General features: G+C 40.3%; 1 protein-coding gene across 3 annotated transcripts in view; it reads right to left on the bottom strand.

Annotated features, from left to right (window-relative positions):
• Nucleotides 1–5,990: 5,990 nt before the first annotated feature.
• Nucleotides 5,991–18,123, bottom strand: part of LOC122557951 (activating molecule in BECN1-regulated autophagy protein 1-like) — a 384,568-nt gene continuing 372,435 nt past the window's right edge. For all 3 annotated transcript variants that reach the window (XM_043706209.1, XM_043706207.1, XM_043706208.1), the window contains one exon: nucleotides 5,991–6,654. In XM_043706209.1, the coding sequence (XP_043562144.1) occupies nucleotides 6,143–6,654 (512 nt within the window). In that variant the 3' untranslated portion in view covers nucleotides 5,991–6,142. The remainder of the gene's footprint in view (nucleotides 6,655–18,123) is intronic.

Consider the following 18,123-nt stretch of genomic DNA (forward strand, 5'->3'; position numbering starts at 1 on the left):
TAAGGACATAAAATGGCGGGCCCTGTATCGACTGCTGCTACACAGTCCAACTCTTCTCCCTCATCCACTGCCTGGACACATCTTGCGTGCCCATTTGCCACTGGGTGGCGGGGATCGCAAGTGGAGGGCTCTCTATGCTGGGGTCTACCCCCTTTCTCTTGGGGATCTGGGATGGAGGGTGCTGCACATGGTGGTCCCCTGAAACCGCAGATTGCGGTGGTTCACGGACTCCCAGCCCAACTGCTTGTTCTGTGATGCTGTGGAGTCAATGGACCATGTATATATTGGGTGTGGGCGCTTGCACTCCCTTTTTGACTTTCTTAAAAACCTTCTCCTCTGTTTTTGGTTGCACTTCAGTCCCATGCTCCTGATCTTCGGGCACCCGGAACAGAGGGGGGAGGGCAGGTCTGAGGACCTCCTCGTAAGTCTGTTCCTGGACCTGGCCAAACTGGCCATAAACTGGTCCAGGCAGCAGGCCGTGGAGGGGGGGTCATCAGGGCTGATTGCCTGCCCCTCTTCCGCTGTTACGCTAGAGCCCGGGTGTCTCTGATGAAGGAGCATGTGGTATCCACGAACACCCTGGAGTGGTTCAGGGAGAGGTGGATGCCGCAGGGAATGGAGTGTATTATTTCCCCCTCCAACTCTATTTTGATTTAATCCCTGCCTGCCCCTTCACTGTTTGATCACGCAGCATTGCCCTTTGATGTCAAGGGCACTGCTGGTCACTGGCCACTCGGGTGTTTCTTGTCTTCCTGGTGGTGGAAATTGAATAAAGATTCATGCACCTGGTGTCTTTCACCATGTCTCACACCTGCACACACACATGGGTGCTGGGGAAAAAAATAAGCACTACCGCAGTTAGGTGGCAGTGTGGGGGCATTTAAGAAAAATAAATTGGTTAATCTATTTAGTTTGTTTTCAGGGTACAAAATTAATTTCATGAAATCAGAGGCCATGCCTGTGGGGGCTCTTACCAATATGTCCAACTTTGGAGATGGAACCCATTTCCCCTTTTGGTGGTCACAGGGAGATTTTCTGTACTTAGGCATTTTTATTACCCTGGTTTTTGATGAGTTATATAAAGCCAATTATGTGCAGTTGTTAGAGAAGATTAGGCAGGACCTTCAGCGCTGGGCCAATCTTCCGATATCTTGGTTGGCAGAATAGCTTTGGTTAAGATGAATACTCTTCGTTGCCTATTATATTTCATGAGAATGCTCCGTTTGTTGTCGTCAAGGCAAGCGCTGCACAGGTTTTATCGCTGGCTCTGATCTTTTATTTGGCATCGTTGGTGGCCTCTTATTAAGTTGGATAAATTACAGCTTTTGCAAAAAAATGGGGGGGATGGGAGTCTAGACTTTACGGACTTTAGGAAGTACTAACTGAGTTCCTTGTTATCCTATGTGGCTGAATGGGCCTATCATAATTTGCAATCAATTTGGTTAGACATTGAGGCCTCACAGGCAAAATGCCTCATTATTAACTTGCTGCTTAAGGACATGATGAGAACTGTTGTGGATCATTGAAAAATCCAATTGTCCTGAACACAGCCAAAGCATGGAGAATGATGCAGCAGGGAGAGGGCAATTTACAAAAAACCTCCCCATTCACTCCTATAGTGGGAATGTTGGGATTTCAGCCACATTCGATGGACTCTGGCTTTAAACTTTGGGAGCCCAGAGGAATCTCCTGTTTGGGAGATCTATTCGATGGAAAGGAGAAAGTGAGGACTGCAGATGCTGGAGATCAGAGCTGAAAAATGTGTTGCTGGAAAAGTGCAGCAGGTCAGGCAGCATCCAAGGAGCACGAGAATCGACATTTCGGGCATAAGCCCTTCTTCAGGAATGAGGAGGGTGTGCCAAGCAGGCTAAGATAAAAGGTAGGGAGGAGGGACTTGGGGGAGGGGCGTTGGGAATGCGATAGGTGGAAGGAGGTTAAGGTGAGGGTGACAGGCCGGGGGGTATTGGGATGACATAGCAAGTGCCTTGGCAAAGGTTTTGGGAACTGAGATTGGGTGTCCCTCCTTCTGGGTCTTCCAAATCTTCCCTACCTGAATGCACATGGGAAGAAACTGTTTAATATTCTTTCTTTTTGTGCAAGGAAGAACATCTTAATGAGCTGGGTGTCGGAAAATCTTCCAGGACTCTCCCAGGCATAGGACAATCATGGAACGCATCCCCCTGGACTTCCTTACGAGCATGGTGCACCAGAAAATGGAATTGTTCTATAGAACATGGTGACCCTTATTGAATTATATTGATGTAGACCTATCAGCTAAACTATCCAGGGCCTTTGTCTAGCTGTGAGGACTGTGTTGGTTTGGGGGCCCGTGGGAGGAAGAATCCTGTATAAATACAGGTCTACTCACTATTGCTCCCAGTGTTAGGGAGTGGTGATGAGATTGTGCTGAATGTAGTAGTTTAATTGAATGTAACTTAAGCTACCTTGTTATAACTTGGTATAATTTTATTTTGTCTGCTTATTTTTTTCTTGTTTCTCAATGGTTATTAACTGTACTGTAGTTTTTATAGCGTTTTTATTTTGCTTCTTTTTGTGTTTTGGTATCGGTGGAGTAGATTAGTAGTTTGGTTTTTTATTATATTGTAAAGTTGTCATACTATTTTTCACTGGTTTTATAATTTTGTAAAAAACCTAAAGCCCTTTTTTCAATAAAAATATTTATTTAGAAAAACAGCTATTAAATTCAATAACTTTAAACAGGGATGCCTTTTTAAATTCAGCTGGGGAAAAAAATGTACTTACATTCTGCTGTTCTTCCATATTTACATCTTCTTGATTACACATGTAACAGGATGAAAACATCTTAATGTACAACAAAGGAGATTATGTTAAAAAACGAAAGTATTTGCACATATATAACATTTTACCACGTCTATCAGAAATTTGAAGCAAAACTCATTACTTCAGAGGTGCTGTAAATATTATGAACACAAACATAGCAGGCATTCTGCACACAAAGATACCACTTACTAAAAACACACCACTTATTACTATTTTTTGATAATGGTGCTTGAAGGAAGAATGTAAGGCAAGAAGCTAGAATTCCCTGATCTTCTTACAGGATCTTGGAACCTTTTTTCTTATGCAGTCTTTCGGGATGGAGGATGACTTGCTTCCACTCTGGTTTAAAAGGTTTTGAGATGGCTGATAAATGCTATGCGTGATCTGCAGGCTTGTTGCATATGGAGCAGGTGGTACCTGAAGACATGGGCTGTTTGGAGGTTTGTGCATTTTCTCTGATTCTTCGATGTCTCTCGATGTGTTTGGTACATTCCCTGATGACCTTTCTCCATTTCAATCTATCAGAAGCATAGGACTCTGAGGAGCGAACAGAGATGCCAAATCTCCATAGGGATGCTTTGTAGACATCCTTAAAAGTATTTCTCCTGGGAATTTCCTGCTACAACCATGTTAAGTGACAGAAAGCACAGAGTATTTGTGTATGATTGTTTTTCCAGCTAGCAGTTTGTACATAGTGGTATCCCCCCTGTGGTGAATGTTGGGAAAATCGTTTGTTTTGATATGTATGAATAAGATAGATTATTATATACAGGGTCCTAATTGAAAATTCAAAAACAATACAAATTCAAAAAAGCAGTAAAATTTGAACTCAGTAGTAATTAGCCTCAGGTCATAGGCAGACTGCGAAAATAGGCAGACACACAGTAAATAACACAATGCAGAGAAATCCAAAATGAGGAGAGGCAACATGAACTAAACTGTAAAACTTTAAAGGGAGCTACAGGAAAAGAGGCATCTGTGGCGTATGCAGCCATTATTGCACAGAAGGAAGCCATTCAACCCATTAAATTTGTGCCCCTCAGTTTTTGTAACAGCTTGCTTTTTCCCACATTATCATTAATTTGTATACTCCAAATCTCGCCCCAACCTCTTCTCCAACCAAAAAAGTCTCAGCTTCTGAAACCTAACTTTGTAGCTAAACTCCCTTATCATTGGAGTCATTCTGGTAAGTCACCTCCTGCAGTGTGGTGACCAGAACTGACTGGATTACACTAGTTGTGGCATAAGCAAACCTGTACAAAAGGTCGAGAATAACTTCTGTACTTTTGGACTCAATTTCTCTCTTTATGAAGCCTAATACCCAATGCACTTTGCTGATTATTCCCTCAATATGTTCTGCTACCTTTAAAGATCTACGTAAAAGATACCCCACAAATCCACCCTCACAACTCTCTATTTCCCTAACGTATCATTGTTTATATTCAGTCGCCCCATCTCTTCACCAAAATATATCATCTCACATTTCTCTATATTAAATTTCATCTGCTATTTGTTCATCCAATGTCTATTGCCGTTGATTGAGATCATTGACAAATTTTAATCTTGAATCCAATATCCATGTAATTTATAGATATATCAAAAAGTAATCAAAGTTATCGGGCAAAACCTCGGCACATCACCTTACAGTATCAAAAATGATAACACTTACCATAATTCAGTCTTTAGTTCTTAAGTCAATTATTTCAGCCAAGCTGACACTAACCCTTGCTTTCCACAACCTTAAATTTAGTTAAAATTTATTTTAAATGCACATTCACGCATTTTCTTCATTAACATTCTCTATTACTTAGTCAAAAAAATTAATCAAGCATGATCTGCCTTTTATAAATCTGTGCTGGTTCTCTAATTAACATCAAAAACTTTCCAAGTCACTGTCATTTCTTTTCCTGCTTATTATAGTTACTAGGAATACCCTTACACTTTCTCATGAGTTTGAGTATCACACTTGATGTTCTCCAATCCTTTGGGTTGCCCCTAGATTAAAAGGTGAACAATGATGCATTGTACTATGAAAGCAATTGTTAAAGAATATTCATAGTATCAGAACCAGTACGTACACAATATCCAGTTGTGAAGTACAGCAAGTAATACAAAAGTGCATTCACTTCGCTTACTGGAGGCCTCTTTACAATATATCTTGAAGGAGTTCTATGCCAGATATTTCATCTTAAAGACTGTTACTCCTGCAAATTTCTCAGGGCATTTGACATGGCTACAATGCGTCAGAGTCTGACATCACATCTTCAGTAGAATGGGCACTGCAAGGACCTAATACCCATCCGATTAAAATTTCCCATCTGATCTGGGCATTAATTCACTATATCACTAATGAGCTCACTGGACAACACTGCTTTAGAACATCAATGGTACTGGGATACTTGATAGAACTGTTCAGAATTATGATTGGTTTCGATAAAGGGTAAATAAGTAAAAAAACTGTTTCCAGTGGTACAAGTGTCAGTTCAGACAAAGCAGACCTAAGGTAATTAGCAAAATGGCCAGAGATGATTAGAGGAAGAAGATATTTTTATGCAGCACATCATGGTTTACAATGCATTACCTAAAAGGGTGGTTGAAACAATTTTGAGAATAATTTTCATAGGGAATTGGATAATCATGAAGTGGAAAAAAATGAAAGGGTTGTGGGGTAAAAGAAAAATAGTGTGGCAATATGGGTAAGTCTTTGAAGGGGCTGACATAAATACAGTTGGCTGAATGGTTTGCATCATCTCTGCCATTTTATCCTGAGATAACGTGCTCAAGTCCAGCAGGAAGACTTGAACGCACTAACAAGCATACGTTATCACTTCTGAAATGTTGCATTACTTTAACAATATTTATATACTAAATAAAAAAAACTTATTTTGTCTGAGATTTCTTTTACAGTATTCCTCACTTTGCCCATATCAGCCAAGGTTAGGCATGTCAAAAAAATTCTGGTTCATTGGTTTATTCAGGTAATGTACTTGATAAGGGGAGAAAGATGTACATTCTCAAAAGTAGGATTTCAACAAAATTAAACTGAATAAATCACTTTTGCAATGATAGTTTTCCAGTTTTTAAAGAGTTTTTATTTGTTATTGTGATCTTTGGTGTTCACATAGTATGCCATTGCTTGCACTTGACTATATTCCATTTCTCTAAAATAACAATTTACCAGTTTACAAAAAAAGGAAAAAAAAAATTCAACTTAAATCACATTCTACTAAAAACAAATAAGTGGAATATCCTTGGCTGGTTTAGCTAGATTCTACACATATAAACCATGGGACATGCAATTTTATTATTTCTTTTGTCCTGAACAACAGAGCACCTAATTCTACCTCCTGTCTGAGCCCCTGTCGTCAGTGCCATGATTATCAATATTGTCAACAATATGGGGGCTATGTGCGCTGACAGAGTGGAAAAGGCCCTCTGTGTCCATAGAAGTGGTGGGCTGTTGACCAAAGCTCCCATCATCCTCAAGGACGCCACTCCTGCCAAGCTGCTCTGCGGCCTGATCTCTTCCAGTGTTTTCTCCGAATTCTGGAGCTAAGCTGCTGGAGCTGCTCGGTGCAGCAGAGTCCATGAGAATCTGACTGTAACTGCTGTCCATTTCTGTTCTGCCTTGGTTGCTAGGTGGGTGCGTGTTTAATCTCGCCAATGCTTCGTTCCCGGTCTGTGAGCCCCGGTGTATCCGATGACTGACAATGATATTATTTCCAAACCCTCCCATTGAGGCAGTGGTGGTTCCTTGCTCTCGCTGTACAACTGCTGTCATCCAACCTTCAGCAATCAGCCGGCGGATGCGAGACAAGGCATCTTCACCTGGAATGTACTCTGGTGCATCTCCTAAAGTAGAACAAAAAGATGAGGCTTTTGCTTAATTCTGTGATGTTTTAACAGGTTGTTTCTGACACAACAATTTTGAGACATCAATTGAAATTTTCCAGCATGTGTTCTCCATCATTCTTACCCTAGGTACAAATAAACTATCCTGCCTTTCATCAGGAGCTTCCAGTTCAACTGATGAACCTTGTGAGGGTACTTGCATTTCTCAATTGCTACATTTTTGAGGCACCTGCATGGGATGGAGGAGCTTGCCTGCTCAGTGTAGCTGTAAACAAGGGCCCAGCAGAAAGCTTGTGAGGGGCAGTTATCAGATTTAGTGTCGCTGAAAAGATTGTCTGCTCAGCACAGCTGGGTTACAGCAAGGTCCAGAAGCAGTGGCTGTCTGCTCAGGGCTGTTTTGTACCATTCATTTCAGCCTTGTAAAACCTAGACAGATGCAGTTTTGAGAGTACAGAGATGAGCACTTGTTGGGGTATTCTAAGTCTAGGACCTATTGTCTGAACAACATGTTACAATCAGAGCAAGCAAGAAAGCCTCCAGGTGGAGATGGAGTTGCTGTTAAGTCGATTCAATTATTCACAAAGTGGGTTTCCTTACTTATAAGGTGTGTGTACCAGAGCTGTGGGCTTAATGAGGGAAATAACAAATTGGAATTACTTAGCATTTAGGACACATCATGCAACCCTTTGCACATCTCTTTTCTAGATACAATCTGAACATCCTCTCAATGAGAATAAAAGTGAGTTTTAGAACAGGAAAGGTGTCCCAACCGTGGCATTTTGGAAAGGTCAACTAGGGCAGGACTCTGGTACAGCTCTGAGAAGTGTTTCCAAACAAAAAGACCCAGGGGTACAGGTGCATAGTTCCTTGAAAATGGAGTTGCAGGTAGACAAGGTGGTAAAGGTGACATTTGGTATACTTGCCTGCATTAGTCAGAACGCTGAGTATAGAAGTTGGACATCATGTTGCAGCCAGACAGGACATTGGTTAGGTCACTTTTAGAATATGATGTACAAGTCTAGTTTCCCTTCTTTAGGAAAGTTGTTGTTAAACTTGAGTGGGTGCAGAAAAGATTTACCAGGATTTGGCTGGGACTGGAGAGTTGGAGGCCCTGAAGGGTGACCTAATAGAGATTTATAAAATCATGAGGAGCATGCAAAGGGTAAATAGACAAGATATTTTTCATATGGTGAAGCTTCTTCAAATCTATGCCCTCTAGCTTTGAAACTGAGAGGTAAAAGGACCGGATGAGTAACATTTTCATGCAGAGGGTGGTGTGTGTTTGGAACGAGCTGTCAGAGGAAGTGGTGAAAAAGGGTAGAATTACAACATTGTAAAGGAATCTGGATGGGTATATGAATGGGAAGGTTTTATAGGTATATAGGTTAACAGCTGGCAAAACGGATTGAGGTCAGATTGGGATGTTGATTGGCATGGACGAGTTGGACCAAAGGATCTTTTTCCATGCAGTATGAATCTGTTTACTAGCGCTAATATACATATGTAGCATACATCAATGTTAATGCACACAGAATATGTAACAATATTAATACATACAAGCTCTTCCCATCTAAAGTAGCAGCAGAAACCTCCCCATTAGAATGTAATCTGCCCAGGCACTTGATATGTAAAAAGTATTTCCAGTACTATTACAGAGTGCATTCCAATCTTTACAAAATGTCCACACACATAATATTCAGTCGTGCAGACAACTGCAAAGCTCATGAGACAAGCATAGTCAACATCACTCACAAGAGAATCATGGGCAACTGCAGATATGCACTACACTAATACATAATTATGCATATTGTAAAATTATATCTGTGGTCGAAAACACAATGCAGTATTTTAAACCGTAAAACCATCCAGAGGTTTGTAGCATTAAATCACAGCATCATCAACAGTTCTGTTAAACTTTGAGAAAACAGAGGCAGAGATATACAAGGAGGACTCATTTGTTAACCATAATTAGTGTTATTTCCAGATATTTAACTTTAGATTATCACTTGAACATCAAAAAGCCACAATGTTATCATAAATGGCACCGTATTGGTGACATTGAGCAAGTTGGCTATAGTTCTTTTACTTTCCTCAACCAATTCATTACGTAAGTTGTAAATAATCCATATAGAAATATATTTCTATATGCTCTGCTATTACATCCTTCATAATAGACTCTAACATTTCCTGAGTGACAGACAATAAGCTAACTGGCTTGCAGCTACCTTTTTTTTGAGAGTCCTCCTCTTTCAAAATAAAGGTGCTACATTGGCACCTTTGAAATCCTTTGGGACTTTGCCAGAATCTAAGGATTCTTGCAAGATTGTTACCACAATGTCTGTAGCTAATTTGTTTAACATTCTAGGGCATCTCATCAGGTCCAGGGGATTTATTGGTCTTTAACCCCAATAAGTTCTCTTGTTCATTTTCTCTAGTGGTAATTTTGGAATGGTATTAGCATCATCGACTGGGAAGACTGACACAAACTATTTCTTAATTTCCTCTGCCAATTCCTGATTTCTCATTATTTCCTCAGACTCATTCGCTAAGAGGAGACAGTGAGGTCTGCAGATGTTGGAGATCAGAGTCGACAGCCTGTTGTTGGAAAAGCACAGCAGGTCAGACAGCATCCGAGGAGCAGGAAAATCGACGTTTTGGGCCAGAGCCCTTCATCCTCCTGATAAAGGGCTCCGGCCAAAAACATCGATTTTCTTGCTCCTCGGATGCTGCCTGACCTGCTGTGCTTTTCCAGCAACACACTGTCAACTCATTCACTAAGAGGCCAATGTTAACTTTGGCACCTCTCTTTTTATATACTAAAAGAAGCTTTTGCTGCCAACCTTGATATTACTTACAATACCTTCATAGTTTATCTTCTCCAAAAGAAAAGAAAGTACTCTTTGAGGAGGTAACAAGCTGTATAGATAATGGAAACACTGTATCTGATTTATTTGGATTTTCAGAAGGTGTTGATCAAGGTACCACATATTAGGGCTACTTAATAAGATAAAAATATGTTGTTGAATGTTGTATATATGCATGGGCAGAGATTGGCTAACTAATAGAAGACAGAGTTGTGATAAGGGGTACATTTTCTGGATGGCAACCTGTAACTACTTTTGTGCGACAGGGATCAGTGATGGGGCAACAATTATTTACAATATATAACACTGATTTGGATGAGGCTAGTGAATACGCAAAAGCAAGTTTGCAGATGACAGAAAAATATGTGGGAAGGCAAGTAGTGAGGATGATGCTAGTAGTCAGCAGAGTGATAAAGACAGGTTAAATGAGTGGGAAAATATTTGGCAAATGGGCTATAATGAGAGAAAAGGTGAGGTTATGCACTTTGGCAGGAAGGATAGAAAAGACCAATATTATATAAATGTAAAACTTGAAGAAAGCAACAACACAGAGGGATTGGGAGTCCTTGTGCATAACAAAACATTAGGACACAGTTCGACGGGTAATAGGGAAGGCAATTGTGGCCTTTATTAAAAGAGGGAATGGAGTATAAAAATAGGGTGATCTTGCTAAAGGCACAAATGAGACAACAGCTGAAATACCGTGAACAGTTTTATGCACCTTATCTAAGGAAAGATATACTGACATCGGAAGCAGTCCAGAGAGTGTTCACTTGGCTGTTCCCAGGAATGGAGGGATTGAGGAGTGGATGAATAGGTTAGGCTTGGACTCATTGGAGATGAACTGGAAGTGACCTAATTGAAACATTCTTAGGGGACTTGACAGGCTGCATGGGGAGAGATTGTTTACCCTTATGAGAGTGTCTAGGACTAGAGAGCATCATCTCAGAATAAGGGATTGCCCATTTGGGACAGAAATGTGGCAGAATTTCTTCTTCAGAGGATTATAAATCTGTAGAATCCTTTACCGCGGAGGTATCTAGAGGTTGGGCTAAATATATTCAAGTCTGAGGTAGACATTTGCAATCAGTAAGAGAATCAATGGTTATGGGGAAGAGTGGAATTGCAGGTGATGAGATTGGCCATGATCTCACTGAGTGGCACAGCAGAATCAATGATCTCAATTGCCTACTTATGCTTCCACATCTTATGGTCCTTTGATCATTGGTCAAACATTGTCAAACAAACACTAGGCTCAGAGCTGGAATGAATTATGTCAGAGTGCTCATGGAGACTTGGAATTTGACAACTAGCTGCTGAACCACCTCAAGGTACAGTTGAATTTACATCAGCAGCAATATACTGCACATTTGAGACGAGTATCTGCCTTCAACGTTAAGCAAATAATGTCACTTGATTATAGCTGTGTAAAAAGGTTTATCTGATCCATGTACATAAGTGTAGTGCTGGAAAAGCACAGCAGGTCAGGCAATATCTAAGGAGTGGGAGAGTCGACATTTTGGGCATAAGCTCTTCATCCATTACTGGTGAAGGGTGTATGCTGAAATGTCAACTCGCCCATCTCTCGGATGCTGCCTGACTTGCTGTGCTTTTCCAGTGCCACACTTTTTGATTCTGATCTCCAGCCCTCACTTTCTCCATGTACATAAGAGATGGACTATCAAACATAATACAAAGAGAATAATGGATACCGAGGAGTGACTTTCAACTCAGTGCTTTAAACGAGAGGATCAGAAAATAATCATCATTGAGATTTTACTTTTATATTTTGCTCATTTGATATTTTTCCTTTATATTTAAGCCCCAGAATCCATTATTTTGTTTGCAAATCATTTACATTTTGCATTAAAATCAGGCATTTTCCTCCATGTGAGCCACTGGATTCAACAACTTGCTACGTCCTTGAAAATTTCTTCCTGTTTTATCTATTACGTCATATATTTATTTTATATTTCTGTTACATTCAGAACATCAGGAAGTAAATTTCTTAAACAACTATTCCAGGATGCCTACAGCTTACTGCAGTATGTTTAGTAACAGGAATAATGGGATACACAGAGAGGAATACCCAACCATATGGGTTCAACTAAACATATTATAGCACAAAATTTAAGAATAAATTATGTATACACACTGTCACATCCAGAGGAAACTGCAATCTCACATTCCTCATATCAAGTTAGGGTTAAGTCTTTTCTGGGCTAATTTCTGAAGGTCCAGCATTCTTACTACTACCCTAATTCTTTCCTTATTTCCTTGAACAGAGTGAAATGGGAACCTTTTCCCTAGTAACACTGAGTGTACTTACAAATGGTCTGCTGTGGTTCATGAAGGTGGCTCACCACTACCTTCTCAAGGACAATTCAGAATTGGCAATAAATGTTGCCATACCCAGTGATTTTCACATCCGATAAAAGACATCAAAAGAAAATTTAAGTGTGTGAAGCTCATTAGAGGAGTAATTCTGTATGTTTCCTCACTGCAAATAAAATAAAATAGCTTAATGATCCATCTTAATGGGATGGGGACAATCAGTACTCTTCTGTAACATCAATGAAGCACAGGTAAGGACACCTGTGAAGGATTGCAATTCAGCTTCCATTGCAAAAAAAGTCTCACTCTTCCCCAATTACGCCATTTTCTAATTCAAAGATTTGTTAAATAGTGAGCAATTGGTGAACTTGTAAACGTTACAAATCTGGTCAAAATCATTATGTGGGTTTGAACAATGCTGTCAAACTCAAGACAGTTCCTAATGCATATTCAAAATGTGACAGAAATTTATAACAAATCCATATACTGAACACAGAATTTTCCAGTGTTTTATGCCAGAATGATGCATACCCCTGAAAATCTTTCATCTCTTTTGCTAAGCAAGAATCTATTGTCCTCTGCCATAAAAATATTTTAAAAATTTTGTACCACTGCCTTTTGAGGCAAGGAATTTCACAGGCTTTCAACCCAGAGAGAATTTCTTTCCTCTCATCTCTGTCTAAAATGAGTAACCCTTATATTTAAGTTATGACCCCCGTTCTAGATTCGCCCACAAGACATCCACCCAGTCAAGTCTCCTCAGGATCTTATGTGCTTCAATTAAGACACCCCGATTTTTCTAAACTCCACAGTATACAGGCCTAGCCTGCTTGGCCTCTCCTTATAAAGCAATCTGTTCATTCCAGGTATTAGAGTAGTAACCTTCCTCTGAATTACTTCCAAAGTATTAACATCCTTTGTATGTATGATGGCCAGTACAGTACACAATATTCCAAATGCAGTCTCAGCAATGTCCTGTACAACTGAAGCATAACATTACTACCTTTGTATTCAATTCTCCTTGCATTAAAGTAATACATTCTATGAGCTTTCCTGATTATTTACTCTGTCTACATACTAACCTTCTGCAATTCACACTCTTGGAAACCCAGACCTTTCTGCATATCAGAGCGCCACAACCTCTCACCATTAGATAACATGCTTCGTTTCTATTCTTCTTGCCAAAATAGTCAATTTTACACTTTCCCACATTATATTCCATTTGTCCATACATTTAAGCTATTTATATTCCTTTGTAAGATCTTGACGTCCTCTTTACAACTCACTTTCTTGCCTTTGTGTCATCAGCAAATTTAGATAACATACCTCTTATTCCCCTTATCCAAATCACTTATATAAATTTTAAAGAGTTGAGGCCCCAGCACTGACTCATGGTACACCACTTGTGACATCATGCCAGCTTGAAGACCTATTTATTCCTAACTTCTGCTTCCCGCCCACCAACACCATCAACCTTTATTCTCTGTAATAACCTTGGTTATGTAACTTTATCGAAAATAGTCTGGAAACCTTAGTACAATAGATCCACTGGTTTGCTTTATCACAGCACAAGTTATTTCTTCAAAGAACGCCAATAAATTAGTTAAACATGATTTCCCTTTGACAAAATCATGTTGCCTGTGCCCGATTATATTGAACATATCCAAGAGCCCTGCTATAATAAATCTTTAACAACAGCTTCGATCATTTAGGATGACCTACTCCTGTGTCTATTTCTTATGTTCTTACTATTTGCTTGGAATATGTAACAAACATATAAATTACTAAGCATATTCTCTAACAGTATTTAATATTGACCAATTTTTTGCATATTGGTTACAAGGCTGCCTAGATCTAAAACAGAATGCTTCATTTTCTATTGATGATTATAATGTTCCTCATTAGAATTCAAGCATGCATTAGATGATGATGGTGCGAGCCTGCACAAAACTGTCTAATTTATTTCATTTTCTACTTTTCTTTAAATTACTACCTTTGTTTCTCAAATTCATTGCAACACACGCGAGAGCTACAACGATTTTAATTTATTTGATTTGACCTCTTGTGGTTACATTCCTAGCAAGTTGAATGTCCTGTATAAAATGGCGATGCAGAAACTGTGGAACAATGTAACATACAATGCCGTCTGCTAAAGTAAAATTGTGTCAAATGTCCTTTCAGCAGTGAAGCATTCAGGTTTTCGATGTGTGGCAGACATTGATGAAAGCACTTGCCGTCAACTAGAACTGTTCACAAATCCCGGTTGTGCATGAGGTAGCTTCGTAAAACAGCAGGCAAAAAGACAAACAACAGCTTTTCTGAAACTGAAAATGTTCTTCGCTTTTCAGATCAACCCAAGCCTGAAGGGAATGTGATGTTGTGCATTTTCAGTACTGAAGAAGAATGCTGAAGAACCTCAATGTCAGAAATCTGTACAGCCTGAAAGCATTCTCCACAGACATTTGTCCATCAAAGTTGTTATTTTTGTCAGAAGCTGAAACATGATTTGTACCTTCCTTAGCACAGCTAATCTTATTGGACAGTTCAAGGTTAGTGAATATAATTCCAAAACTCAAAAGAGTTTAAGTACAAGGAACACATACACACTACTTTTTTAGTGTAAGTGGATCCTCTTCGGCGTTCATAAGTTGAATGAAATGATGTTTCACAATAAAATGAATATTGTCTATTAGGCACTGTGTATCATAATGCTGAAACAACCCAGTTGAAACTTCAATTATGAAGTGAATACAGCATTTACTCAATTAATGTTATTACAGATTGGAAGATACAACTACATTCCAGCATCCAGGATAAATACTATCTTTACTTCTCATATTCGGATGTGAGCTACAAAGATTTTGCTTCACTTGATTTGACCTCTTGTAGTTGTGTTCCTGCTAAGTTGAAAATTTTGTAATAAAATTGATTCAGCAATTGTAAAACAATGTAATACATAAGGCCGGCTGCTAAAGTAAAATTATGTGTCCTCAGAACCAACCAGTGGAACATTCTAATTGGTGAAATGTCCTCTCAGCATCCATAGAAAATACCAGATTAGGTATGCTCATTCTGCATCGTTGGCACACAAAACTGAATAAATGCCTGTTTCTGTTTACAAAGTGGCTTCCTCACAGAAGCCTGATTTGGTTTACATTTGCTGTTGAGCTGGGTGTACATAATGCTCAAGTACTGAGATCCTTGCCCTCTTCATGCGAGAGAGCAACTGTGCCTAACATGAACAATTCTGGCTGTCCATTTGTCCGAATTAGCATCAGGTCTGATGTTATCTGTTAAAGTTAACTGTAGAAGTTAGCAAGAATCCACCTGGCCTTGTGGTATTGTCAAACTGTGGCCTGAGAGAACATATTAGGCCTTTTTTCAAAGATATGGTGAAGAAGTGGGAAGTTAGGAATAGATTTGATTCTTATTGCATGACATGGGTGCAGAATGAGGCACAATAACTATAAGACTCTGCTTATCTACACTGAGTCTGGATTAGTGGTGCTGGAAAAGCACAGCAGTTCAGGCAGCATCAGAGGAGCAGTATAATCAACGTTTCGGGCAAAAGCCCTTCATCAGGAATAAAGGCAGAGAGCCTGAAGGGTGGAGAGATAAGCTAGAGGAGGGTGGGGGTGGGGAGAAAGTAGCATAGAATACAATTGTTTTTATCTAGATTAGGTGGATTGGCCATGGTTGAATGCCTGTTGTTCAAGAATATGCAGGTTAGGTGGATTAGCCATAATAAAATACAGGTTTATAGGGATAGGGTAGGGGAGTGGGTCTGGATGGGATCCTGTTTGGAGGGCCAGTGTGAACTCGATGGGCCTGCTTCTACACTGTAGCGATTCTATGATTCGATGAATCTGTGATTGAGGCATGTATCACTTTTGTAGCAATCATTAATTTGGTGATTCGCTGTTTTATTTCAAATATCATTATATTCTCTGGCAATGTTATTTCCTGATAATCAACTTGTGACAGTTGTTAAATCAACTTGCAAGTCTTATGTAAGAATCAATCCTTTAATACGGACATTGCTATGAATCAGTAATACCAAGTGCACCAAGCATGTTATCCATAACTGGCAAAGAACAATATTATAATAACATCGCAGTATAATATAACTCTGAAAAATTGAATCGCACAATATGTTGTAAATCTAAGCAAGTACTGACATTGTAACTGGATTTGGTTTATGCGAAGGTTGGTAGGGTGGAAGGTGAGCACCATGGGCGTTCTGTCCTTGTTACGCGGGTTGGAGGGGTGAGGTCTGTGGGCGGAGGTGCAGGATGTGGACGAAATGCATTGGAGGGCATCTTTAACCACGTGGGAAGGGAAATTGCGGTCTCTAAAGAAGGAGGCCATCTGGTGTGTTCTGTGGTGGAACTGGTCCTCCTGGGAGCAGATACGGCGGAGGCGGAGGAATTGAGAATATGGGATGGCATTTTTGCAAAAGGTAAGGTGGGAAGACGTGTAATCCAGGTAGCTGTGGGAGTCGGTGGGTTTGTAAAAAAATATCAGTGTCAAGTTGGTCGTTATTAATGGAGATAGAGAGGTCCAGGAAGGGGAGGGAGGTTTCAGAGGTGGTCCAGTTAAATTTAAGGTCAGGGTGGAATTTGTTGGTGAAGTTGATGAATTGCTCAACCTCCTCGCGGGAGCACGAGGTGGCGCCAATGCAATCATCAATGTAGCGGAGGAAGAGGTGGGGAGTGGTGCCGGTGTAATTACGGAAGATCAACTGCTCTACATAGCCAACAAAGAGACAGGCATAGCTGGGGCCCATACGTGTGCCCATGGCTACCCGTTTGGTCTGGAGGAAGTGGGAGGATTCAAAGGAGAAATTGTTAAGGGTGAGGACCAGTTCGGCCAAACGAATGAGAGGGTCAGTGGAAGGGTATTGAGCACATGCTGGTAGTCTCCTCGACCTGTGCATTTTATTTGATAGGAGGGTAATGGAATATTTATTTAGTATCTATAGATATTACAGAGATTAGCATTTCCACAGCTTGGATCTGAGCTCGTTCGGTATTGGCCATTTACAGTAGGGTTCTTGCTCACTCACTGGAGTTCGTTCTGCTTCTTGGAGCTTCTAGCTGCTTTTCTGATGACTCTTTTATTATCAATTTCCAGCATCACTAGAACTGGGCAAGCAGGATGAAGATACAGTCACAATGAAATGAGGGCGAGGTGTCAATCTTGGGAAGAGTATCGGTTCTTTATTTTTAAACTGGATAGTGATAGTTATATGGGTGAAGGCTTTGTTAACATGTAATGATGCAGCTATGGACTTGCACCAGGAAATGCTACTTGTGGAAAAAGTAATCAAATATGATGCCGGTGGTGGGGAAGTTGTTGGAGGAAATCCAGGGGGACAGGATGTACATGTATTTGGAAAGGCAAGGACTGATTAGGGATAGTCAACATGGCTTTGTGCGTGGGAAATCACGTCTCACAAACTTGATTGAGTATTTTGAAGAAGCAGCAAAGAGGATTGATGAGGGCAGAGCGGTAGATGTGATCTATATGGACTTCAGTAAGGCATTCGACAAGGTTCCCCATGGGAGACTGATTAGCAAGATTAGATCTCATGGAATACAGGGAGAACTAGCCATTTGGATACAGAACTGGCTCAAAGGAAGAAGACAGAGGGTGGTGGTGGAGGGTTATTTTTCAGATTGGAGGCCTGTGACCAGTGGAGCACCACAAGGATAGGTGCTGGGTCCTCTACTTTTCATCATTTATATAAATGATTTGGATGCGAGCATAAGATGTATAGTTAGTAAGTTTGCTGATGACACCAAAATTGGAGGTGTAGTGGACAGCAAAAAAGGTTACCTCAGATTAAAACGAGATCCTTGATCAGATGGGCCAATGGGCTGAGAAGTGGCAGATGGAGTTTAATTTAGATAAATGCGAGGTGCTGCATTTTGGGAAAGTAAATCTTAGCAGTCCTCAGGAGTGTTGCTGAACAAAGAGACCTTGGAGTTCAGGTTCATAGCTCCTTGAAAGTGGACTTGCAGGTAGATAGGATAGTGAAGAAGGCATTTGGTATGCTTTCCTTTATCGGCCAGAGTATTGAGTACAGGAGTTGGGAGGTCATGTTGTGGCTGTATAGGACATTGGTTAGGCCACTGTTGGAATACTGGGTGCAATTCTGGTCTCCTTCCTATTGGAAAGATGCTGTGAAACTTGAAAGGTTTCAGAAAAGATTTACAAGGACGTTGCCAAGGTTGGAGAATTTGAGCTATAGGGAGAGGTTGAATAGGCT

Source organism: Chiloscyllium plagiosum, chromosome 16 (assembly GCF_004010195.1).
Source record: "Chiloscyllium plagiosum isolate BGI_BamShark_2017 chromosome 16, ASM401019v2, whole genome shotgun sequence".
NCBI classification, from domain to species: domain Eukaryota; kingdom Metazoa; phylum Chordata; class Chondrichthyes; order Orectolobiformes; family Hemiscylliidae; genus Chiloscyllium; species Chiloscyllium plagiosum.